Here is a 27,935-nt window from a genome sequence, read left to right on the forward strand (position 1 = left end):
GTTAATTATTAGGACCTTTCTTCAAGGAGTTCAGATAGTCCTTTATGGTCCTCTCAATGTTTGGCACCTGATAGGTCTGTGCAGCGTAGATGCCTGTAAGGGTTCCCAAAGCGACCCCCAAAACAGCTGAGGCACGTAGTTTGGACACCACATAGCCAGCCAGGAAGCCCTTCAGGAACGGAGAGGCTAACAGTGAGCCACCCTGCAGGAGAAAGGACACACGGAAAGGGTTCTACATTAGTCACGTACAAGACGTGCATGAGAAACGCAGGAGTCAAATACATGAGAAATATTAAACACGGTAGGTGACTTTACCACCTCGTGAAATTGGGATTTTCTTGTCAAAGACCACTTATGGCCCTTTTCCACTACCCTTTTTCAGCTCACTTCAGCCCGACACGGCTCGCGTTTCGACTACCTCAGAGCAGCACGACTCAGCTCGCTTCAGCCCTGCTCAGCACCCAAAACTCGCACAGTTTTGGAGTGGGGCTGAAGCGAGCCAAACCGAGCCGAGTGGGGCTAGGGGCGTGAGGAGACACTCCCCTGTGCACCGATTGGTGAGGAGGAGTGTCTTCACATGCCCACACACGCCCCGCGAGCACGCTGGGATCTGTAAACACCGTAAACCCGGAAGAAGAAGAATTACGAATTATGAGAATTTCTGAAGCCTTATGCGCCTCGCCTCATCTATACGCTCTTGCCAGTATCTGTCCGCGTTGTCGGTGACAACAAGCCACAGCACCAAGACCAGCAACACTAACGACTCCATGTCCTCCATGTTTATTGTTTACTCTCCGGGTCGTGAGACTACCGCTTAAAAAGTCACTGATGTCACTGTTTGCGCCGCCTAACGGCATCACGTGACGTCCACCCACTTTCGCTAACTCCACCCAATGTGTCCACCCACTTCCAGCCAGCACGGTTCAGTGCAGTTGTAGTCGAAATGCAACTTCAACAGCCCCGCTCAGCTCGACTCAGCCCAACTCAGCACGGCACGGCTCAGCCCAACTCAGCCGCGTTGGTAGTGGAAAAGCGGCATTACAGTTAGGTCCATAAATATTTGGACAGAGACAACATTTTTCTAATTTTGGTTCTGTGCATTACCACAATGAATTTTGAACAAAACAATTCAGATGCAGTTGAAGTTCAGACTTTCAGCTTTAATTCAGTGGGTTGAACAAAATGATTGCATAAAAATGTGAGGAACTAAAGCATTTTTTTTAAACACAATCCCTTCATTTCAGGGGCTCAAAAGTAATTGGACAAATTAAATAATTGTAAATAAAATGTTCATTTCTAATACTTGGTTGAAAACCCTTTGTTGGCAATGACTGCCTGAAGTCTTGAACTCATGGACATCACCAGACGCTGTGTTTCCTCCTTTTTAATGCTCTGCCAGGCCTTTACTGCAGCGGTTTTCAGTTGCTGTTTGTTTGTGGGCCTTTCTGTCTGAAGTTTAGTCTTTAATAAGTGAAATGCATGCTCAATTGGGTTGAGATCAGGTGACTGACTTGGCCATTCAAGAATATTCCACTTCTTTGCTTTAATAAACTCCTGGGTTGCTTTGGCTTTATGTTTTGGGTCATTGTCCATCTGTATTATGAAACGCCGACCAATCAGTTTGGCTGCATTTGGCTGGATTTGAGCACACAGTACGTCTCTGAATACCTCAGAATTCATCCGGCTGCTTCTGTCCTGTGTCACATCATCAATAAACACTAGTGACCCAGTGCCACTGGCAGCCATGCATGCCCAACCCATCACACTGCCTCCGCTGTGTTTTACAGATGATGTGGTATGCTTTGGATCATGAGCTGTACCACGCCTTCGCCATACTTTTTTCTTTCCATCATTCTGGTAGAGGTTGATCTTGGTTTCATCTGTCCAAAGAATGTTCTTCCAGAACTGTGCTGGCTTTTTTAGATGTTTTTTAGCAAAGTCCAATCTAGCCTTTTTATTCTTGAGGCTTATGAGTGGCTTGCACCGTGCAGTGAACCCTCTGTATTTACTTTCATGCAGTCTTCTCTTTATGGTAGATTTGGATATTGATACGCCTACCTCCTGGAGGTACCACTTGGTTGGCTGTTGTGAAGGGGTTTCTCTTCACCGTGGAAATTATTCTGCGATCATCCACCACTGTTGTCTTCTGTGGGCGCCCAGGTCTTTTTGCATTGATGAGTTCACCAGTGCTTGCTTTCTTTCTCAGGATGTACCAAACTGTAGATTTTGCCACTCCTAATATTGTAGCAATTTCTCGGATGGGTTTTTTCTGTTCTCGCAGCTTAAGGATGGCTTGTTTCACCTGCATGGAGAGCTCCTTTGACCGCATGTTTTCTTCACAGCAAAATCTTCAAAATGCAAGCACCACACCTCAAATCAACTCCAGGCCTTTTATCTGCTTAATTGAGAATGACATAATGAAGGAATTGCCCACACCTGCCCATGAAATAGCCTTTGAGTCAATTGTCCAATTACTTTTGGTCCCTTTAAAAACAGGGTGGCACATGTTAAGGAGCTGAAACTCCTAAACCCTTCATCCAGTTTTAATGTGGATACCCTCAAATGAAAGCTGAAAGTCTGAACTTTATGTCCATGTCCATTATATAACTATAACTTGAATATGTTTCAGTAAACAGGTAAAAAAAATAATTTGTGTCAGTGTCCAAATATATATGGACCTAACTGTATACTGGATACCAGGAACGCCCATCCTGAGTGTTTTGTTGATTCAGATCACAAACTGCACCTCGGTAAAGATTCTACAAGTCCCTGGAAGGAAGGATGAACACCATTCTTCCAAAAGATATTCCCTCTCAGTTAGGTATTTTTATTTTTTTAAAAGTTCTGTCTAAGGGCCCCGAGGATAATCCTGCAAGAGCCCATTTCCATCTGGACAGAAATGTTTCAACATGTCAGGAAAATAAAAGGCCTAACAGGATAACAGAACCACAAACTCACCAATCCTTTAATTCAGGGCTTTTCAAAGTGTGGGGCGCGCCCCCAGAGTTCTTCGGGGGGGGGGGGGGGGGACACGCAACGTGAGGAAAAATAAACCAGAATAAGTTACTATTGCGGACATTTAGCGAACTTCAGCTAGCCTTTACCAGAGACAAAATGGATCGATTTTTAGTACCTAAAGCTACAGTGAGTGAGGAGACAGAGTCTGGGCCAAGCAAAAAACCAGACCCTCCAGGATGTTGCAATTTGCAACTTCAATGCAAATTCAACCAATCCCCGCAAATTCAGGACGGTGTTGCAATTATATCCAATCACCGCAACTTTCCCGCAAATTTTCCATTGTTTAGGCAGCTTCAGCATCATACTGTGAGATTCTGTTCAAATTGTTTTTTTTCTTCTATGAAGCCTGAGCCATTTATTTTATTAGTTTATAATTGTTTAATTTAGTCTTCAGGAGAGACTGCCTGCACACAGTACTAGTATTAATAGGTTTTTTTCTTCCATGAAAGCTGAGGCATTTATATTATATTTTAAGGTAACTTCATGTTGTGTTGTGAGGTTCTCTGCACTTTAACTTTTGAACCAACAGGTGCATTTGGATAAGTAAAGCCTATTTTTCTGCATTTTTGTAGTCCTGGTAATCTTTTATATTGGTAAAAGTTGTTTATAGGACCATTTCTCAGTGTCTTTGTTTTTTTAAATCAATAGTTTTTCAGTAATAACTTAATATTTAACATATCACTCAATTTTAATCACAAAAAGAGAAAATCGCAACAATTTCTCGCAAGTTTCACTTCCTCCCGCAATGTAATCGCAACAAAAACCTAAAAAAACACCGCAACTTTCATCGCAATTTTTTGGAACCCCCCCCCGCAACATCAGACATTTTAGCCCGCAACAATCTCAAAAAAGGCCCGCGGAATCCTGGGGGGACTGAAAAAAAGAAGGCAGTATGACCACGATTATTTAAAGTTTGGATTTTCATGGACTGGATCTGAAGATGCTCCACTGCCACAGTGTGTTGTCTGCCAAGAGGTGCTAGCTAACGATGCTATGAGATGTTTAAAATGTGTAAAACAAGATGTTTTAAAAAGCACAGATGTTTAAAATGTGAAAAAGAAAAAAAAATGTGTACAACAACCATTTTTTAAAAATACGAATGGAACATTAAGTATAGCAACAACAAAAACTGTGGGGGGGGCGCTGTTGTTTATTTGCTCTCTGAGGGGGGGGCTGACTCTCACACACTTTGAAAACCCCTGCTTTAAATTTATTACCGTGGGTATAATGCAGGCTTGTAGTCCCAAACAAATGAGGCGTTTGGTGGTGATGCTTCCCCAAGCATTCCCAAACCCATCTGCGAGTATTTTCCACTGAGTTTGCTGACAAACATCACCACCAAATTTCGATGCACGCACTGAAGTTTTTCGTGACCTTTTTGGCCACCCAGAAGGCAGACACACACCAAAAAACAACTCGCAAAGCTCAGAGAAAATATTCACTGTGTGTTGCACGATTGGTGGCGATGCTACCAATTTTTCCATCGCCAAGTATTCGCAAACGCATCGCGAGCTGAGTGTGACCAGGGCCTTACTTTGACGTTGATAATTGCCCCATAGAATTATATTTGCAGTTGCCACTTATATCGTTCCAACTCTATACTGGACCAAATTCAACCACTTTTGTCCCAAAGCCTCAACACCAGGCACTGCCCAAATGCCTGATTTGCCCGACCAAGACGCTCAGGCAGAAATATTTTAGCAAGTTAGGCCCGTTCGGGCACACCGATGGTCGGCTTCTTTAAACACAAAAATGATTTTCAAGTGAGAACGTTACAAAAAGCAAGACGTATTAACCAGCATCCTCGCCTCCCCGGTGATCGCCATTTTGTTTTTTTCTTCCCGATTTGTAACGGCGATTCTGATTGGCTCGCTTTAGGCGCACGTGCACATTTGTGCTTTTCATCACTACGAGTGGTCACTGGTGCCCTTTACGTTTTCCCAGTTTGGCTTCAGGATATCCACACATGTACGTGTATAAAAGCTAGTGGTAAGTACATTCAATGACTAGAAAGACCTGCTTTAATGCAGGGGTGTCAAACTCATTTTGGTTCAGGGGCCACATACAGCCCATCTGATCTCAAGTGGGCCGGACCAGTAAAATAATTGCAAAATAACCTTTGTCAACTCCAAATCTTTAGCACTGTTTGTTCAGTAGGCTATGCTTTATGCTTCAGCCTACATTTGTAGCCTACATAATCACTGATCACAAGGGATCGAGATTATTACACATTTATTCACAGAGAGGCCAATGGATTTGAAATAAAATGCATTTCACTCTCAAACAACTGGTTTATTTTTATACAGTTGAGTGAATACATTTTTACACCTGACAACCTGAACCAACTCCCCACTCTAATGTTGGCAAAGGCAGATTGCTTTTCAGCCTTCAGCATGCATTTTTTCACGAGTTCACCATCAGAAAATGGCTTGGATGCTTGCACCAACTCGTTTGCAATACGGAAGCCAGCTTTCACTGCTCCATCACCGACCTCACGGCTGCGAGTAAATGCAGACTGCTGTTTCTTCAGACCAGCTAACAATTTGTTTATCTTCTCTTTTCTTAATTGTCCATACAAATTGTGAAATTTTTCTTTATGATAAGTCTCATAAAGGCGCTGAATATTATATTCTTTGAGCACTGCAACCTGTTGATTACACACCAAGTGCACTGGTTTTGTATTCACCTCTGTGAATAAATAACACTCAGCCCATTTTTCCTGGAAAACTCTGCACTCTACATCAACTTTTCTTCTTTTTGACAGACATTTTGTTAATGGGGGTATCACTCTTGATAATTTTGATAGCAACTTAATAGTGGTGAGGCAAGACTGCCATTCATGGAATCAGACAGCACATCTGGGCACGTTGCTAAAATGTGCTGTTTATTTCCTGATCTCGTTATGTCAGTGCTGCTTTTTTTGGCTGCCCCGAGCGGCTGAATTGAGCATTTCGGTTATTTATTTAAAAAAATTCACAAGTCGTCACAGGAATGGGCTAGAGATTTACTTTTTTTTTTTACATCCTTAGAAATTTTTTCTCTACAAGTCTGGGGCCGGGTGGCACGGTGGTGTAGTGGTTAGCAGGGCCGGTTCTGGAGGGGTAGCAACGGTAGCATTTGCACCCGGGACTGGTGTGGAGAGGGGCCCCAAAAAATAAGACAAAATAAAGAGTTCTCTCTGTTCCTGAATAAGTGCATTACTGAGTGTCTCTGAGCAAAGGAGAGCCTGAACGTTGCAGCCTCCCTATTGGCTGTTTATTGGCTGTTTGTAAAAATGTATCAATTGTTGCCCCTCCCACGGGAATCATCGCGGACTCGAGAGACGAGACCTGACGAGTTAGTTCGTTGGTAGCAGAACAAAATGCCTGGACACAAATCGGGTTTTCAGAAAAGGAAAGAAAAACGCAGGGTCGGAAATACAAAAAAGGAGGCAGAAAATGCAAAACGAGTTTTAAGGTAGGACAAATGGTTACTTTTTAAGGCAGCCCGCCGTGGCTGCAGGCTCATTTATTATAGCCCATTTAGTTAAAATAGTTGATATAAAATGTTTATAGTTATAGTTATGTGATGGTTGTCCTGATTTAGACTGGTGTGTGTGTGTGTTTTTTTTTTTGGGGGGGGGGGGGGGGTTGCGCGATGTTGCACCCGGGTCCATATTAGGGCAGAACCGGCCCTGGTGGTTAGCACTGTCGCCTCACAGCAAGAAGGTCCGGGTTCGAGCCCCGTGGCCGGCGAGGGCCTTTCTGTGCGGAGTTTGCATGTTCTCCCCGTGTCCGCGTGGGTTTCCTCCGGGTGCTCCGGTTTCCCCCACAGTCCAAAGACATGCAGGTTAGGTTAACTGGTGACTCTAAATTGACTGTAGGTGTTGAATGTGAGTGTGAATGGTTGTCTGTGTCTATGTGTCAGCCCTGTGATGACCTGGCGACTTGTCCAGGGTGTACCCCGCCTTTCGCCCGTAGTCAGCTGGGATAGGCTCCAGCTCGCCTGCGACCCTGTAGAACAGGATAAAGCGGCTACAGATAATGAGATGAGATGTTTTCAGGGCTTGTTTTGTTCTTCTGTTGCAGAAATAAATGCTTTTAAAAATAAAAAAAAGCATGTACTTTTGTCTAAATAACTCAGTTATACCCCTATAAAACATATCAGTATTGCCTTGAACCGTGTACTTGAAAACTTGCCAAAAATACCGCAAAATTTTAGGGCAAAAAGAAATTCAAGCGATGCAAACATTTTTTGAGGCCATTTAAGGTGTTAAAAGTTAACACCGAGGCCTGGTTCCTCGTAAATATCTGGATCCACACAGATGGAAAAATAGGATCCAGGTTAAAAAAAAAAATCCTGGAATTTTCCTTTAATGAGTTCTGTAGCAGAAATCGAGCTCTCCAGTCAGCTAAAAAGCCTGATTTCTAAAGCCTTTGGTGGTGTCAAGTTTATTTTTATTGCGCTTTTAACAAGAAACATTGCTGCAAAGCAGCTTTACAGAATTTAAATGACTTTAAACATGAGCTAATTTTATCCCTAATCTATCCCCAATGACCAAACACCAACCTGCTTGCTCAGTGGTGGAACTCTGTGCAATGTGCAGATTGAGACCCCTGGTGGTCAAACAGTGCAACTGCATTACATGCAGAATTAACAGAATGCTAATTTCCACAACATGAATCGTAGGTTTGCATCGCCATGTATCGTGTCATGATGTATCGTTACACCGCTATCTGATACCCATCTGTAAATAAAGATTGCTCCCATTACCATGAACAACCAGGACACATTGGAGAACGTGGAGAAGTTCATTTACCTTGGAAGTACAATAATGCAGAACGGCGATCTCACTCCCGAACTTAACGACCGCATTGGAAAGGCAGCGAATGCGTTTAGTAAACTTCTACCTATTATGCATCATAAGTCCATTTGGCTGCAAACAAAAATGGATTTATGATGCATAATAGGTAGAAGTTTATTGAACGCATTCGCTGCCTTTCCAAGCCGTAGTGATCTCAACCTTACTATAGGGGTGTTCACACGGCAACTTTTACTCCGGTGTAGCACCGGGGCTGCCCCGGTAGAGCGTTCACACGGTACAAAGTTATACCGGTGTAGCCCCTGAAAGCTGCTTAAACCGGTGCAAATCGAACCCTGCTCGGGAGGTGGTTTAAGAAATTTACTCCGGAGTAAATGCTAGTTTGCGGGGCAGCACCGATATAAAATGGGACGTCTGAACGCTACAGGGGTAGACTCGCTACGCGTGAGGAGAGTTTTTTTTTTTTTTAAAGATTTTTTTGGGCTTTTTCACCTTTTATTGGATAGGACAGTGTAGAGACAGGAAATGAGCGGGAGAGAGAGACGAGGAGGGATCGGGAAATGACCTCGGGTCGGAATCTAACCCGGGTCCCCGGATTTATGGTATGGCGCCTTATCCACCTGAGCCACGATGAGGAGAGTTGATTACATACGGGCATTGCATAATTTGCATCCTGGTATTTTGCGCTTCCAAAATGGCGAATATCAACAACAACAGAACTGCGTGTCTTCATCCACGTTGTTTTCCCGGCGCTTGGTGATGCCATGACAACCGGGAAAAGGAAGTACATTTTCACGCATGTGCATATTTCATTTCCGCATTATTACTATCATGTAGCACGGTCGCAAAAACTGCCGTGTGAACGCAAGTGGGGCTGTACCGGTGCCAACACGCTTCTCTCTAGTAAGCAGGTTTGTGACGTGTGAACGCTCCACAAAATTTACACCGGTGTAAGATATATCGCAACAAAATACATCGGTGCAGCATCGATGCAAATATGTGCCGTGTGAACACTCCTTATAATGGTGCTGAAGCTTGGAATACCACCCTACAAGAAGAGAAGCGCTTAGCGGCTTTTCACACGAGATGCCTTCGCAGAATTCTTGGTGCGTCTTGGAGAGACCACATCTCAAACGCAGAGATCTTTGAAAGAACTGGTCAGGCTCCTCTAATTACAGTAACATCCTGCGACAGAAACGGCTATCATGGCTCAGCCACGTCATACGCATGCCTCGAACACACTGCTGCCTGCTCCATTGGTTACCATCAGGATGGCGTTGTCCAGGCAAGCAACGCATGCGATGGAGTGATGTGGTCTCAAGAGACTTAAAGGAGTCGGGTATCTCGTTTGAGGAGGCAACGATGGTGGCAGCACAGGACAGGAAGCAATGGCGATCCTTTGTGTTGGTGCGGCCCACTGCAGGGGCTTCAAAGTTTGGGAGAATAGCAGGGTACAAATAATTTACAGCAGGGTGCAAAATGGTAAAATGTCTGCCAGCGGCAGACATAATGGACGCAAAGCGTGCAGGGATGGATGGATGGAGAGAGAGAGATGCAAGTACGAATGTTTCATGGGGCGGGATGGTTTGGAACAGGTCGTCTAAAATCGGGATAACATTTACCCGGGACGGGTATTTGAGGCGGGTCGTCTAGCTTAAGCTTGATTAGCGTTGTTACGCACGCCAGTGTTTCCCACAGAAATTTTGGAGACTATGGGGGCAAGCCATGGGGGAGGCGTGGGGGTTGTTTAAAATTGAGTGACATGTTAAATATTAAGTTATTACTGAAAAACTATTGATTAAAAAAACAGACACTGAGAAATGGTCCTATAAACAACTTTACCAATATAAAAGATTACCAGGACTACAAAAATGCAGAAAAATAGGCTTTACTTATCCAAATGCACCTGTTGGTTCAAAAGTTAAAGTGAAGAGAACCTCACAGCACAACATGAAGTTACCTTAAAATATAATATAAATGCCTCAGCTCTCATGTAAGAAAAAAACTATTAATACTAGTCCTGTGTGCAGACAGTCTCTCCTGAAGACTAAATTAAACAATAATTATAAACTAATAAAATAAATGGCTCAGGCTTCATAGAAGAAAAAAACAATTTGAACAGAATCTCACAGTATGATGCTGAAGCTGCCTAAACAATGGAAAATAAAATACCATTTTGGCAAAAACGTTGGCATCCATTAATTTCTTGTATTAAGTAAAAAAAAATATGTTGCCAGATACTGCTGACGGTTTACAGCCCAAAATATGTTCAAAACCCGCCAAAATGCACTTAAAACCGCCCAAATTGGGCGGGAAAACGCGCAATCTGGCAACACAGGCGGCAGTAATGGCTGCACTCGTGTCGAGGATGTAAACACAGTTGACGCGGCAACAGACATACATGACATATGGCCCTTTTCCACTACCCTTTTTCAGCTCGCTTCAGCCCGACACGGCTCGCGTTTCGACTATCTAAGAACAGCACGACTCAGCTCGCTTCAGCCCTGCTTAGCCCCCAAAACTCGCACGGTTTTGGAGTGGGGCTGAAGCGAGCCAAACCGAGCTGAGTGGGGCTAGGGGCGTGAGGAGACACTCCCCTGTGCACTGATTGGTGAGGAGGAGTGTCCTCACATGCCCACACACGCCCGCAAGCACGCTGGGATCTGTAAACACCGTAAACCCGGAAGAAGGAGAATTACGAATTATGAAGCCTTATGCGCCTCGCCTCATCTATACGCTCTTGCCAGTATCTGTTGCCGTTGTCGGTGACAACAAGCCACAGCACCAAGACCAGCAACACTAACGACTCCATGTTTATTGTTTACTATTCGGGTCGTGAGACTACCGCTTAAAAGCTCACTGATGTCACTGTTTGCGCCGCCTAACGACATCACGTGATGTCCACCCACTTTCGCTAACTCCACCCAATGTGTCCACCCACTTCCAGCCAGCACGGTTCAGCGCGGTTGTAGTCGAAATGCAACTCCAACAGCCCCGCTCAGCTCGACTCAGCCCAACTCAGCACGGCACGGCTCAGCCGCGTTGGTAGTGGAAAAGCGGCAATATTGGATGTAATTTACGTTCACAACTTTTTTTGCTGTCAGAAATATTTAATATTAAAATTTTGTGACTCGACTGACAATAGCCGGCGGCATAACAAGCCATAGCCGGCGATTTGCCGCCGGTGACCGGCTACTTTTGAGACCGCTGCCACTGCAGCAGTAACGTAACGTAAATGAAGATTGAGCTGATTCATAATCATTGCAAGGTCTTACAGAGACAGAGACTAATGTTTCTAATGCAACAGTCTACACTGTAAAAAATGTAACTTGCAAAATTGTTGAGTGAAAAAAGGATTCTAAGTTGAATGAACAAATTTCCCTTCTAATTGTTCAAGCAACTAAAAATAAATAAATAAATAAATAAATAAATTAGTTGGGATGCCTTTCCTTCGCCACAAGTTCATAGGAATTGGAAAATTAAGTTAAGTGAACTTATATATTCAAGTGCTGATTGACGCCCCTTAACCGATGTCACTGCGCATGCGCACTTCACAAGTTTGAAAGTTTCACACTGCAAAAATTAAAAATCTTACGAACTTTGTCTATTTTCAAGTCAAAACATCTAGCCACCCTTATTATAAGACATAATTGCCCAACAAGCAAAACCTCATTTAGCTAGAAAGGCTAGTTTTTAGACAGTCCATCTTGAAAATCTTGTATAGACAAAATGTCTTGAAAAAGTCTTATGGTCCTTTTCCACTACCCTTTTTCAGCTCACTTCAGCTCGCTTCAGCTCACTTCAGCCCGACACGGCTCGCGTTTCGACTGCCAAAAACCAGCACGACTCAGCTCGTTTCAGCCCTGCTTAGCCCCTAAAACTCGCACGGTTTTGGAGTGGGGCTGAAGCGAGCCAAAGCGAGCCGAGTGAGGCTGGGGGCGTGAGCAGACACTCCCCTGTGCACTGATTGGTGAGGAGGCGTGTCCTCACATGCCCACACACGCCCCGCGAGCACGCTGGGATCTGTAAACACCGCAAACCCGGAAGAAGAAGAATTACGAATTACGAGAATTTCTGAAGCCTTATGCGCCTCGCCTCATCTATACGCTCTTGCCAGTATCTGTTGGCGTTGTCGGTGACAACAAGCCACAGCACCAAGACCAGCAACACTAACGACTCCATGTCCTCCGGGCTGTGAGACTACCGCTTAAAAGCTCACTGATGTCACTGTTTGCGCTGCTTAACGACATCACATGACGTCCACCCACTTTCGCTAACTCCACCCAATGTGTCCACCCACTTCCAGCCAGCACGGTTCAGCGCGGTTGTAGTCGAAATGCAACTCCAACAGCCCCGCTCAGCTCGACTCAGCTCGACTCGGCACGGCACGGCTCAGCCGCGTTTGTAGTGGAAAAGCGGCATTATTTGGAGCACCTTTGAAAATAAAACAAGTTTTTTTTTTTAAACAAGTAAGTACATTTTGGACATTTGTCAAATGCGGTTCATCTTGTTTCAAGAAAAAAAAAGTATGCTTGTTTTGGGAGTAAATGAACTTTACTGAAATCTTTGAATCTTTCATTACAATTCGACTCCACCTTACAGATCCTAAGTTTACTGCGACTGTTTTCATTCAGAGTGAGCTCCTTCTAGATGCTGTACAGACTCTAGACCAGACAAGTGCCTTCAAAAAGGCTATGAGTGAGTGGAGGGCGTTTTAGTGAGGTCTTTTTGGAATGCTGCGAGTTAAGTTCAGTGTTTTTTTTTTTTTTTTTTTTGTGCCTGATCTTGTAAACCCCTCGTACACATGAATAGTCAGTGCCCCCAAAATGCACTGTTGCTTTGGCGTTGTGTAAGCACTGTAAGTCAAAATGCGTAGACTTTTTTTTTTTTTTTGGTGCCTGAGGTCCTGGGGAAGTGGAATCTTAAGAGATGTTTTAATGCTTGAATGTTGAAATGGGAAAAAAAATAAAACTTGTTGCAATGCTACACGTGCCGTCAACTTGATTCAAGATAGTCTCTGGTCTCATATCTAGAGTATTTTACTAATTACAGGTCACAAAAGGAGAATCTTAAGCTAGCAATGCTTAGTTGTAGAATTTAACAATCCTAATATTAGTATATTTATCTTAAATTCAATTTTTACTGCTAAGACTTCGTCATGAATTTAAGTGAAATTCCCTTAAAATGAAATAAATAAAAATGACTTGAATGGCTAAATGTAAGAAGTACGATCTTGTTATAAGAACTATTTTGATTATTTTGAGTTAATCAGATCTCGCATAATAAGTTCCCCAATCTTATTTTGGAATTATTTCATCTAAAAACAGGTTAGATTTTTCATCTTACTTTAAGAAATCTTACCAAGTCAAATTTGACTCGTTCCATTGGCAGATTTTTTTCACCTGATTCAAGCAAATATGCTTTGTTTTAATCTTTTATTTCTTATTTTTGAAAGGCCATTTTTTGCAGTGCAACGGTCGGGTGGAGTGAGAAGTCCATGGAAACTGACACGAGACGTTGTATAGGAGTATAGACTAAGCTTTCCTCAGCAGAGGCCAGGGAATTCCCTCCTTGTATGTCGGTATTTGTTTCTGTTTGTGTAATAATAGGCAAAGTGAAGTAGAACTTAAGTGTTGAGAGGTTTGTGTTAACTAAAAAATGTAATGCACACTAAATCATTGTAAAAAAAAAAACAAAATAGTCAAGCCAACTTAAAAATGTAACGCAACCTGCTGCCAAAGGATTCTGAGTAAACTCAACTTAGAACCATGATGTGCCAACTTGCTCATCTAAGTTAATTGGCATTATTATTTCAATTTATTTCAACTAAATTTGTTGGACTGAACTTCTAAAGGCAAGTCAAGTCAACTCAACATAAAATACTCTTCTATGTGAACTTAAAAGAACATTTTGGGGCGTCGCGGCTCAAGTGGATAAGGCGCCATACCATAAATCCGGGGACCCGGGTTCGATTCCGACCCGAGGTCATTTCCCAATCCCTCCCCGTCTCTCTCCTGCTCATTTCCTGTCTCTACACTGTCCTATCCAATAAAGGTGGAAAAAGCCCCCCAAAAAAATCTTAAAAAAAGAATAATTCAGGATAACTTAATGTTTTTTGTGCCAACTTGCTTTTCCAAGTTAATTGGAATGATTATTTCAATTTATTTCAACATCACAATTTGAATGCACTGAACTTGCTAAACAAAGTAAGTTCAACATAAAATACTCATCTGTGTTGACTTAAAAGAGCAAGTCAGCACAACTATTTGGCCCGGAGTTGAGTTTACTCAAAATCCTTTGGCAGCAGATTGCGTTACATTTTTAAGTTGGCTTGACTAATTTTTTTTTTACAGTCTAGATTTCGTTTCGGTCGGGCACCACTCAAACTGATGAGCAAATCGTCAGCTTTTCTTTGGCTAATCAGACACAAGGTACGCCACCGCTCCTGCCAGAGCAGTTGGGGGTTAGGTGCCTTGTTCAAGGGCACGTCAGCCAGTCCTGCTGGTCCAGGGAATCGAACAAGTGACCTTTTGGTCCCAAAGCTGCTTCTCTAACCATAAGGCCATGACTTCCCCCATGGCTAGTCTAGAGCAGTGATTCCCAACCACTGTGCTGCGGCACATTAGTGTGCCGTGAGAGATCATCAGGTGTACCGTGGGAAATTATCCAATTTCACTTAATTGTTCCGAAAATTATTATTTATTTATTGCGAATAATTTGTCTTCGTTCGTCTTTGCCAGCGACGTAGCCTGGGCCCGCCCATCCTAAGCGTGACACAGCACGAGGGCCTGTTGCGAGCTTAGTCTGGCCAGGCAAGCTATCTACAGCTCTTCCAAGCTCCCGAAAAATCGGGAGCCAATCAACTTTGAGCATCTCCAACGGCCCTGGGTAGAGGCGTGTTCAAGGCAGTGACGTAGTGGAACTGCGACCGGAAGCCATAGATTGTTTACAGAATCTATGCCGGAAGCGCTTCATTCACATCACGAACATGGAGCAGCGGCAAGCCTTTGACACAGCGGTAGATGCTGTATTGAAAGCATTCAACGGGAAGTTCTCACTGAAAACGGAGCAAAGAGCAGCCCTGGAGGTATTTATCTTCTTCCTGTTACTCAAGCAGTTTCCGTCGCATTACATACGCCAGAGGAAAGAGTGATGTGATTGGTTTAAGCTTCGTCACAGCCTTTTCTGGCTTCGACCAGTAGCAAACTGAGGCATTTCAGGGAGGCGGGTCAACCATGCGCTTTGGGAAACGGTTGGGCTTAATATCTTTGCCAGACCAAATGCTCGCAGAGCTTTGAAGTCGCGTTAGCCAGACTACCAGCGACTTATAGTGACAAGCAGAACAATTAAATACTCTTCCACTAGATGGCAGCAGGTAGCTAATTAACCTGTGTATCTACCTGTTGCCATTTAAACAATAGAATTAGTAATGCTTCGGGTGTGACAGCGGTGATAGCGATGGATAAATATTGGTGTGACAGCGGTGATAGCGATGGATAAATATTTGAAAAGAAAAAGTACACAATCCAAACTGGGTCCTGGAGAAAATTCTGACCCAGATGAAGGCCCTAGTATGAGTAGAGGTCAGAAGAAAGCAAAAAAAGTGATTTTCCACAACCTATCTATGTGAGCTGGGCTTTTCAAGCATTACTGCTATAAAAACTAAAAAAGGAAAGTGACTCAGAGCTGTCGAGGAAGATCTTTGTGCGTGTCTTTCTTCAATTCCTGCAAGTACATCAGCTTTGTGTTCAACTAAACAGGCCCAGGTTTCACACGGAGTAAGTAAATTGTGAGTAAATTGAGACTAGATGATCATTATATTTAATTATATATACTTTTTGTGACGTTTTTGTTTGGTGGTGTACCGTGGGATTTTTCGAATGTAAAATATGTGCCGTGGCTCAAGAAAGGTTGGGAAACACTGGTCTAGAGACTAACGTAAACTGTTGTAGCGTCTCAGGTGTTTATATGTAAACCAGTTACATAAAGACAGCATGACTCAATAGATTCCCGGTCATTTTCTGTGAGTCAGTTATAAAATAAGGGCTATTGGATATGAGATCAGGATTGTGGCAGTACCTGTGGTATCCCAGCCTGCACTTCATTCTCCACTCTTTTCTGAATATCTGTGAGTTGATCTTTGAGTTGTGCCAGATCCTTCAATTTGCTCAGGGGATCCTGCACACACATGCAACAACCCATTTAAAACAAACAAAAAAACCCAGAGAAACACAGTTATAAGACTTTTGCACAGTACTGTATAAACAATTTCACTCCCTTTTCTTTTTTGCAGGTAAGCACAAGTCCTAAAACTGTCCATGTGGTTGAGATACACGCAAAAGGCAAAGACATGCCAGTTTAGGAAGGTTTACAAAACTATCTACAGTCGAGATGTCAATTTCACCATGTGAAAGATTTTTCCAGGCGTCCACACAAACATTTATCTGACACGATGTGATTCTTGGAAAGTATGTGTACATCTGAGCATTTTACACCCGTGTTTATAAAAGATCGATACAGATTTACAGTGTTACTGTGCCACAAAACTCACGAGCCAACCAATGGCTTGATTAAGTAGAGCGGCAGCTACAATTATCGACGGTCCATAATTATCGACACCTTTTTAGATTTACCAATAAAAAACAAAAGGTGGGCTTCAGTTACAATAGTTATTATTGGTTAATTAATCAAGCGGAAGACCCGCCTCACCCTTTGATCTTGTCGTCTGATGACAGCTCGTTAGCGGAGATGGAATTTTTTTTTTAGCTCCATCAGCAATTTGAGGAAAACCCGAACGTTATCATCGCAGGTAAGCATGGTGGAAAGATCATGGACATGTTTTTACTGATCAAATTCACCGACATTTCATGATCTCCTTGTCAAAACAAACTTTCATTTGAGTCGCCATTTCAGTTTATTTATTTTACCAGGGGGTACATATTGCCTTTAAGTGTTTTTCAATTAGCCCTGGGGGGCGACCAGTAAGGAAAAAAAAAAAAAAAACATACAATAGTAAATAAAAATATGAAGTCATAACATAAAACATACTGCATACATAAAATAAATGGCAACTGATGAGAACATAATAGAACGTTACAATAAGTAAATCATAAATAACTAAACAGGTATGCCTGTGAAGATTCTGAGTCATCCAAGTCATAGTAACTGTGGGTGGTAAAAGAGAGCAACTGGACTTGCTTGAAGATTCTTGAAGACGTTCCACCTCTCATCCGAAAGGCTTCTTCAGTTCTGTCTGACTAGTAGGGAGTATCAGGTATTTATCCTCTCATAGATGAAAAGCAATCCTAAGGTGTCGTTGAGTCATCCTGTTGGTGTGGGTCACTGGGAGCTGGGTGTGAATGGCCTCGAGAGTCGTTGGGGTGATTAATGGGTTGTTGGTTCTCTCCGTCCTCCTGTGAGTCACTGAAAACAGCTGGGTTTTGGTGTGCATTCAGTTGTCTGGGAAGTGTGCCAAGGACTGCATTGCAGGTGGCTGATAAATTATGTCTTAGACCCCCACCTCTGTTCAGTGATGGCCGGTCCAGGTTGACAAAAATGGCTTCTTTAACTCCTCGCTCATACCAACGATCCTCTCTGGCTAAAATGTGTACGTTGCAATCCTGAAATGAGTGTCCTTTGTTGTTAAAGTGCATATTCTGGACCAATTTCATGTTTTTTTATATGAAAGTATGTCCCTTTACAGGGGCGGCACGGTGGTGTAGTGGTTAGCGCTGTCGCCTCACAGCAAGAAGGTCCTGGGTTCGAGCCCCGGGGCCGGCGAGGGCCTTTCTGTGTGGAGTTTGCATGTTCTCCCCGTGTCCGTGTGGGTTTCCTCCGGGTGCTCCGGTTTCCCCCACAGTCCAAAGACATGCAGGTTAGGTTAACTGGTGACTCTAAATTGACCGTAGGTGTGAATGTGAGTGTGAATGGTTGTCTGTGTCTATGTGTCAGCCCTGTGATGACCTGGCGACTTGTCCAGGGTGTACCCCGCCTCTCGCCCGTAGTCAGCTGGGATAGGCTCCAGCTTGCCTGCGACCCTGTAGAAGGATAAAGCGGCTAGAGATAATGAGATGAGATGAGATGTCCCTTTACACACTCATCCAGAAGGGTAATTTTGCACATGGCCATCTGTCTACAGCAGAAAAAAATAAAATAACAAAACGCGTCTGGAAAAATCCCAAGGGAGTCTGGAGCCAGATTCGTGACGTCACCTGCGGAAGCGCCAGCAGGCTGCGAGAGCTTTGCACAGTTTCAGTGCACAGCCTGTGTAGACCAAGCGCTCCCATTTCTCTCTCATTGTCCGGTCTTTTGGGAAACGATGAGTACTAATCCCATCAAGATTGGTGTTGCTACACCCTCCTACGATACATCTGTTAACCATTTTAATAATTACGCGATAACGTTGAAGAAATTTGCAGAAAACCACCAGGTCGTTTTCTCATAAACAAACCAGCGCTGACGTAGGATTCAGAGGGAGGTGTCCCGCACGTGACGTCACGAAAATCAATGTTTCCCGGGAAATCCAAATGCCAAGTTTTTTCAGAGGCGGACCAATTCGCCTCAAATGGCTTGATTTCAACTGAATTTTTCTGGTATTGCGCAAGGTTAAAAAAAAAAAAAAAAATGCACAAAATGTGACCAAACTATTTGACCAAAGTTTAATATAAAATAGGAGAATTGCATTGATCTTGCTCCTGAATTTACCCGTGATATGCCCTTTAAAATGAAGGTAGACAGCAGAGTCCTGGCCTGAGGAACTGGCTCTCCTGTGTTGAGCCATGCGCCTGTGAAGCGGTTGTTTTGTTTCACCAATATACGAGTCTGTGCATTCCTCACTGCACTGAATTGCATACACTACATTGTCCTGTTTGTGTCTGGCTATTCTGTCCTTAGGGTGGACCAGTTTCTGCTTCAGGGTGTTACTGGGTCTGAAATGTACCAGTATGTTGTGTTTGTAGAAGATCCTCCGGAGTTTCTCAGATAGACCAGAAATGTAGGGAATAAAAACGTTCTTGCGTTTGTTCCTGTTATCCTCCTTGTCCATTATGTTCCTTTTTCCGCTCTTGAAGAAAGCCCAGTTGGGATACCCGCAGTTCTGAAGTGCTTTCTTGAAGTGATTTTGCTCCTTCTCTTTTCCCTCTACCGTTGTAGGAACGTGGTCTACATTTCTGGTCTATCTGAGAAACTCAGGAGGATCTTCTACAAACACAACATTCCAGTACATTTCAGACCCAGTAACACCCTGAAGCAGAAACCGGTCCACCCTAAGGGCAGAAGAGCCAGACACAAACAGGACAACGTAGTGTATGCAATCCAGTGCAGTGAGGAATATTGGGGAAACAAAACAACCGCTTCACAGGCGCTTGGCTCAACACAGGAGAGCCAGTTCCTCAGGCCAGGACTCTGCTGTCTATCTTCATCTTAACAACAAAGGACACTCATTTCAGGATTGCAACGTACGCATTTTAGCCAGAGAGGATCGTTGGTATGAGCGAGGAGTTAAAGAAGCCATTTTTGTCAACCTGGACCGACCATCACTGAACAGAGGTGGGGGTCTAAGACATCTACCCTGTCCACACTAGGGATTTTGTACCGATACGATACTACTTTCGTACCGCAACACCTGTCCACACTAGCAACTATACCCCGCGGTCTCAAAAGTAGCCGGTCACCGGCGGCAAATCGCCGTCTGTGGCTTGTTATGCCGCCGGCTATTGTCAGTCGAGTCACAAAATTTAATATTAAATATTTCTGACGGCAAAAAAAAAAAAATTGTGAACATAAATTACATCCACTATGTCATGTATGTCCGTTGCCGCGTCAACTTTGTTTACATCCTCGACATGAGTGCAGCCATTACTGCCCCTTGTGCCATATGTAAGCCGTACTCTGATTGGCTTAGAGTGTTCCATGGACTGTGAATGGTTCATACCATCATGTGACTCACAAATGGCGACGAAGAGAGTTGCAAGCGGCTCCATGCTGGATGCGTGGCTAAAAAGGTCTAGAGGGAAAGGTAAGTACGCTTTGAACGCAAATTTATTCTGTCATTGTGTTGATATAGAAAAATAAATACGTCTTAGTCCACCGTTTCTCAGCCTTGCTTAAGACATTATAATCGCAGATCGTAAAGTTGACTCTGCGTTTGAAAGCTGCTCGAAAAAACAAACTGCGTGCGTAACAATGCTAATCAAGCTTAAGCTAGACAACCCACCTCAAATACCCGTCCCGGGTAAATGTTATCCCAATTTTAGATGACCTGTTCCAAACCATCCCGCCCCATGAAAAATGTGTACTTGCATCTCTCTCTAGGGCGGCACGGTGGTGTAGTGGTTAGCGCTGTCGCCTCACAGCAAGAAGGTCCGGGTTTGAGCCCTGGGGCCGGCGAGGGCCTTTCTGTGTGGAGTTTGCATGTTCTCCCCATGTCCGCGTGGGTTTCCTCCGGGTGCTCCGGTTTCCCCCACAGTCCAAAGACATGCAGGTTAGGCTAATTAGTGGCATTAAATTGACCGTAGGTGTGAATGGTTGTCTGTGTATCAGCCCTGTGATGACCTGGTGACTTGTCCAGGGTGTACCCCGCCTTTCGCCCGTAGTCAGCTGGGATAGGCTCCAGCTTGCCTGCGACCCTGTAGAAGGATAAAGCGGCTAGAGATAATGAGATCTGTCTCTCTCTCTCTCTCTCATATATATATATATATATATATATATATATATATATATATATATATATATATATATATATATATATATATATAAAAATTAGGCCCCTACATGATTAGGTTGATGAGATTTGGATAAAAGTTATTTTCAATAGAAATGCTGAGACGGTCAATGAGTGCTGCTAGCTGCTGTTTTTTAATAATGATGAAGTCAGCTGATGAAGTACATGTAGCTGCATTTTATTTAACAGTTTATTGACTGCCAAAAAATAAACATTTTGATTATAATTGAAGTTGTTTTGTTCTTCATCTGTATTCAAGATTTCACCATATTCTTCAATAGTATTAGAGAATCTGGAGAAACTTGTCACCTTAGCTTAGTCAAAGTGCACATCAGACTTAAAATTATTATATCATCCATATGTGGATTTCAATCGGACTACTTTTTATGTGTTTGTTTGCAAATATTTCTGAAATTTGATAAAATGACTGAGGTATGGTTTCATATTTCAAGTTTCCAAATAGTATTGATTACCTTTTATTTTCACTGTTAAAAGTTACCAGAGGCCACCATTTCTCAGTGCATTTCATAAAATTTTCCGTGCCCAAAGGGGGGCACACCCCCCTTTGAAACCCCCCCCACACGCTTTGCGTCATTATGTCTGCCGCTGGCAGACATTTTACCATTTTACACCCTGCTGTAAATTATTTGTACCCTGCTATTCTCCCAAACTCTGAAGCCCCTGTATACCGGTACTGTAGCGGTATAACTATCGGTACGAAACCCACAAAATGTCTGGGTTTCGTACCGGTACAGTATCGGTACTGTAGCGCTTCGCTGTAGTGTGGACAGATGAAGCGGTTCTGTATCGATACAAATATAATGCGCAAAGTCACACACCTCAATCGATGTCTTCGCTGAATAAAATAGTGAAGAACGGAGATTCGTTTGTTTCTTTCTTTCTCAACTGCCTCGCGTGTTTTATACGATTCGACTGAATAAATGACCACCAGAAATACAGACTGTACACTGACAACAAAAAGCACACACACGTCGTTTCATCCGCCATATTCTCAGAAGGAAGTTACTCGGTAACCACGGAAACATTTCGCGCACGCGCATTTCAACTACCGTGAAAGAAAACCGCAAACATTTCTCGCTAGTGTGGACAGATGCACTAAACTGTACCGTTATACTTTGTATCGATACAGTTATACCATTATTGTACCGGTATATATATGTGAACACAGCTATCATTTATCAGCCACCTACAATGCAGTCCTTGGCACACTTCCCAGACAACTGAATGCACACCAAAACCCAGCTGTTTTCAGTCACTACGTTTACATGCACATAGAGAGAATTGAATTTCTGCCGTTGCTCGACTGAAATCGAAGTTCAAAATGCCATGTATACACCTTAATTCGGCTGAAATTGAACCGAACTTGATTTCTCGGAATCGAGCTACACGACCTAGTTTATGCGATTTCTGCCGAGCTACTTTGTGCATGTAAACCCTATCGAGCGAGTTGTCGAGCTACTTCCGGAAGTGACGAGTGACGAGACCACAAGCAGGAAACACAACAGCCTCGGTCGGCATGACAACGGCATGAATCTTTTCTTTTTGTGGCATTGTTTGCACTGTTAAAATTTAGCTCACTTACTGTATCACCAAATACATCTGTACAGCTGTTGCATAGCTGTGAATTGTGTACATAAACAAGTCATTGTATTTGTGTATATATATGTCCAACATCTGAAGAATGTCAATAAAAACAAAACAATTGAACTTGTGTGTTTATTAAGACATAAGTTAAATTGTAAGCAAAAAAAAATATTTTTTTATAAGCAAAAAATGGACTTTAGAAAAATATTATTGTGCAAAATAAGTTGTCTTACAAAACAGTGGTCTGCGCCGGACAGTTTGTAGCCATAGTCTGTTAGAGCAAGCCTAACAGCTTGAACACGGAACTGCTAGTGTTGCCAGATTGGGGGTTTTAAGTGCATTTTAGCGGATTTGAACATGTTTTGGGCTGGAAAACGTCAGCAGTATCTGGCAACACTATAGCTCTTCTTCATGACGACAACCGGAAGTGTACCAACACGATGGGGCGTGTAGCGCCACGTGTGGCTTGGGTGCACAATAGCCCGATTTCACTTGTGCATGTAGGATTGGATTTCTCTGGCACCCCTGCTGGGACCCTTTGCTCGATTACCAACAGCAGCTCGATTTGGACGTGCATGTAAACGTTGTCAGTGACTCACAGGAGGACAGAGAGAACCAACAACCCATTAATCACCCCAACGACTCTCTAGGCCGTTCAGACCCAGCCCCCAGTGACCCACACCAACAGGATGACTCAACGACACCTTAGGTTTGCGTTTCATCCATGAGAGGATAAATACCTGATACTCCCTATTAGGCTACATCCACACGACAATGGCAACGAGATGTTATTTAAAAATATATCGCGTCCAAATGGGCAACGATCAGTAAAATATCAGGTCCATATGGCAACGCAACGCTTGCTGAAAACGATGCAATACACATGCCACACCTCTAGGAGCGCTGTAAGATGGTCCCTTCGGAGACACCAGAACAATAGAAGTAGTAAGGACGCATGCGCATAAACTATTATGCGCGAGACTTCATATTAGCCACAAAGTCAGGAAAATCTGTTCGTAAAATTACATTATAATGACCAAATACAATGAAAAGTATTTTTCCAGTCTCACCTGTGAAAGGTAATCCCATGTGATCTCGTTTGGACGGCAAACCTGTTGGTACAGTTAAACGCAGCACATGAATGAGGCATCTTTATTCTCCGCTTTGACCTATCCAATATGGCGGCGAGGATGACGTATGATTCTACGCGGAAGGCGGCGTCTTTAATGGTCCGGAATAAATTGAATGCTACACGTTGATGGATTAATTTGCTCTTCTACACCCTTTTTGAGGAATGTATTGTAGGACTTAAACCAGCATCTGAAGAGGTGAGATCGCTCCTTTTTTTCCCTATTTTTGCTGGCGGGATTGACTCTGCCCTAAGGGCTATTCTCTCACTCTCTCTCTCTCACTTTGCACCATTACACAATAAATATTCACAGTGAAAATATTTTGTAAGCGCGTTTCATGAACCAAGTTATAGGATTTGTTGACAACTCGCATCGAGTTCGTTACACTTCTACCCGGCGTGAAGCACTCACAGTCATGTGGTTGTGACGTCATCGTAAACAAATCCGTTCTACTCATCCAGACGACTTCGAAACGGCACCGTTGCCAGATTTTTCCACTCTGGAACCCGTTCTCAAAAAGATTGTGTTTTGGGCACCCAAAACGCCGGTGCCGTGTGGACGCCAGGCCGAAACGATAAGCAATTGTATCGGATTCACCTGAATCCGTTGCCGTGTGGACAGGGCCTTAGTCAGACAGAACTGAAAAAGCCTTTCAGATGAAAGGTGGAACATTTTCAAGAATCTTCAAGCAAGTCCAGTTGCTCTCTTTTACCACCCACAGTTTACTAAACAGGGAAACAACACAAAGTGAAGCGAGCCCAAAGAATACGAACAAAGCTTGAAGGCGTTTGCCTATTGTTATTACAATATTTACATAAGAACTCTTGTTTATATATGCGTTTAAAGGCTGAAAGGGAGCTGGCAGATGTTAACTGGGACAGCAGTGTGAGAGGAATAGGGAATCATTTTGTATCTAAACACGTGTTTGAGAATCACATGAGGTGTTGATAATAGTGATCACTTTCACCGGTGTCTACAATTATCGACACCCTGTGGAATTAAGTGACATTTACAATGGTTATGGATCGATCTTTGTGTAATATTGTTGAAGTAGATGAAGTACTTTAAAAAAATAAAAATGCTGTGATTTATAATTTTTTTTTTCTGATTCATAACAGAATGGAATGTTTATAGAGTATTTGGAATCCAACTGCAATAAATAGAATTAGACCAGAATTATTCCGAGCAAAAAAAAAAAAAAAAATTACGTTTGAAATATTCAGATTTTTCAACTCCATTCAGATTTTTTTTTTTTTGCAGTTTGTTGTAAATATCTACTACATATTACAATATCAGTAGACATTTTATATTTTGCTTTTAGGAATGACATGCAACCTTTGACCTGGATTTTCATGTGGTTACAATATCAGTTGTCTGTTGATATTTATTGGTAAACTACAAAACTAGAAATTAATACAAACAACAATCAACGATTAACAAAATGTGATCTTAGAAAGTGGAACTAAAAGATCTGACACAGGTTCAACATCTCATTATCTGTAGCCGCTTTATCCTTCTACAGGGTCGCAGGCAAGCTGGAGCCTATCCCAGCTGACTACGGGCGAAAGGCGGGGTACACCCTGGACAAGTCGCCAGGTCATCACAGGGCTGACACACAGACAACCATTCACACTCACATTCACACCTACGCTCAATTTAGAGTCACCAGTTAACCTAACCTGCATGTCTTTGGACTGTGGGGGAAACCGGAGCACCCGGAGGAAACCCACGCGGATACGGGGAGAACATGCAAACTCCGCACAGAAAGGCCCTCGCCGGCCCCGGGGCTCGAACCCGGACCTTCTTGCTGTGAGGCGACAGCGCTAACCACTACACCACCGTGCTGCCCCAGGTTCAACATTATCAGTTCATTTGTTTACAAACATTAGAATTATTTCCTCATTTACATACACACCGACATATTCAGATAAAAGATATTTTGTACTAAATATAAAAGTCTGTGTAAAACAAATTTTAAATAAAAACTATGTTTTGTTAACTTAATACCACATACCGATTTTTTTTTTTTAAATATAAATAATAATCTGGATGGGGCGGCACGGTGATGTAGTCAGTTAGTACTGTCGCCTCACAGCAAGAAGGTTCTGGGTTCAATCCCAGCGGCCGGCGAGGGCCTTTCTGTGCGGAGTTTGCATGTTCTCCCCGTGTCCGCGTGGGTTTCCTCCGGGTGCTCCGGTTTCCCCCACAGTCCAAAGACATGCAGGTTAGGTTAACTGGTGACTCTAAATTGACCGTAGGTGTGAATGTGAGTGTGAATGGTTGTCTGTGTCTATGGCCCTGTCCACACGGCAACGGATTCAGGTGAATCTGATAAAACTGTTTATCGTTTCGGCCTGGCGTCCACACGGCACCGGCGTTTTGGGTGCCCCACAACGATATTTTTTGAGAACGGGTTCCAGAGTGGAAAAATCTGGCAACGGCGCCGTTGCGAAGTCGTCTGGATGAGTAGAACGGATTTGTTTACTATGATGTCACAACCACATGACTAGAACAAGCAGCACTCTCGCTGTTTTGTATGAACCACTGCATTGCATTCACTTTTGTATACAGCTTTTCTTTTAAATAAACAAGTAACTGAACCATTTCTTGAATTTCTTTTTTTTATTGGATAAGACTGCTTTTCAAAATGTTCACACACAATATAAAAAGTTATATAAATTATATAAAAATGCTTTTCAAAATGTTCACACAATAAGAAAATTAAGTTATATAAAACTATGCACACTAATAAAACTAATTTGTACACACAGAAGGCATGATTTCCTCGCGTAGTCGCAGCCATCTTCTTCTTGTTGTGTGTTTGTTCCTGTGAGCGCTTCACGCCGGGTAGAAGAAGGGGTTTATGCGCATGCGTCTACTTCTTCTATTGTTCTGGTGTCTCCGATGGGACCGTCTTACAGCGCACGTAGAGGTGTGGCATGTGTATTGCATCGTTTTCAGCAAGCGTTGCGTTGCCATATGTACCTGATATTTTACTGATCCGTTGCCCATGTGGACGCGATATTTAAAAAAAAAAAAAAAAAACTCGTTGCCGTTGTCGTGTGGATGTAGCCTATGTGTCGGCCCTGTGATGACCTGGCGACTTGTCCAGGGTGTACCCCGCCTTTCGCCCGTAGTCAGCTGGGATAGGCTCCAGCTTGCCTGCGACTCTGTAGAACAGGATAAAGCAGCTACAGATAATGGATGGATGGATGGATGGATGGAATAATCTGGATGTTGATAATTGTGGAACTGTGTCACGTGATTTGCTACACTAAATAAAAGGGAATCAACTCTCTTTTTTTTCCCCCCTTCTTTCCAGGGAAATTTTGATTACAGGGTTTTTTCTAGAAAAATTTAGTATGAGGGCGCTCACCATGGCGAGGGAGCGAAGCGGGGGGGGAGATGGTGCCGGTTGTCCCCCCCCGCCGTGCAAAGCCTTTGAAAAATGCTCCAACGGGACACTCTGAGTATCTGAGAGGGAAATTGTAACAAATTGTCTGTCAACATTGAAAAAGAAAGAAGTAATCTTCTCCTGCCCCGGACAGTCTTTGGCTTTCTTCCTCTTCGTGCCGTGGGATGCCATCTTTAAATGCCCAAGTGTCAACAAAAACAAAACTATTTCTGTCAAAAGCTCCCGCGCCAGTGGGTGAAAGGTCATTCAGTCTCGAGAAATCTCGCTCTACAAGTCAGCCGACCTTGTATGTAACCCATGTCAAATCTCGCGAGAGCAGCCGCGACAAGTAAACAACTAAACAACATGGCGCCTCAGTCTGGAAAACGCCAATTCGGATTGTTTTTGCACCGTTTGGCGGTGTATCTACTATGACTGGAATATTTTTGGAGCAATTATAACGTATTTGATGATCAGACACATTGTCACGTAGTGTTGCTGGGATGTTTTCACGGAGTCGGTAAGGGGGCGCACGCCGAGAGTAAGCGGGCGCAGCGCCCCTGTTCCCCCATTTAGACGAAAGCCTGAATTATTCATGCACAGTTTACGTACTGAAAGTCTTTTCTCCTTTTTCAATTGCCAAAAGATGGTTAAAGTGTCGATAACTGTAGTCACCACTCTAGTATTATTGTTACTGAATAAGTAGTTTTGTAGAAACTAGAATTTAACACCAATCCGGACTGAAGAAAATCCTAAAGTAGTTCACATGGACAGAAATACAGTAGTTACACAACATAAAATGTAAACAAAAACAAACATCATAACATAAAGCATAACAACCCAGAGCAGTTGAAGTATTTCAATAATAGCTGGATTACCATAAAGGATTACTAATGCTAATAATGTTCCCATCACTATCAATGATCAGACCATTCTTACCTGCAAACCAGACACACTTTTATTTGGAGGTAAACTGAAAAGTCAGACTTCACTCACTCACCTTATCATCCGCCATAGTTCCTCCTTGTGTGACTCACGGACGATGACATCCGTGATCCTCTAATCTGGTCTGAGACAAACATCCACGATCACTCAACTGCTTCTGCCTGACCAGCGCCACATTTTTATTTCTCCTATATTTATGTTCGACCCTTTTAAATTTCTTTTCTAACCCTTACACTAAACAGATGCATATATTTTAAATAAAACAAACAATAAATACATTGTTTTCGATACATTTTCATTTAGTTGTTCGTTTCTGTCACT

At 43.0% G+C, this 27,935-nt stretch overlaps 1 protein-coding gene across 1 annotated transcript; it reads right to left on the bottom strand.

The window, feature by feature from the left end:
• Positions 1-27,695, bottom strand: LOC132882018 (SLC35A4 upstream open reading frame protein-like). The gene is made up of 3 exons (XM_060915197.1): positions 27,670-27,695; positions 15,899-15,997; positions 1-202 (listed from the first exon to the last, which is right to left on the bottom strand). The coding sequence occupies exons 1-3, from the start codon at positions 27,682-27,684 to the stop codon at positions 2-4; spliced, it is 315 nt and encodes a 104-aa protein (XP_060771180.1). The 5' UTR covers positions 27,685-27,695; the 3' UTR covers position 1.
• Between the last annotated feature and the right edge of the window lie 240 nt (positions 27,696-27,935).

Source organism: Neoarius graeffei, chromosome 2 (genome assembly GCF_027579695.1).
Source record: "Neoarius graeffei isolate fNeoGra1 chromosome 2, fNeoGra1.pri, whole genome shotgun sequence".
Lineage (NCBI taxonomy): Eukaryota > Metazoa > Chordata > Actinopteri > Siluriformes > Ariidae > Neoarius > Neoarius graeffei.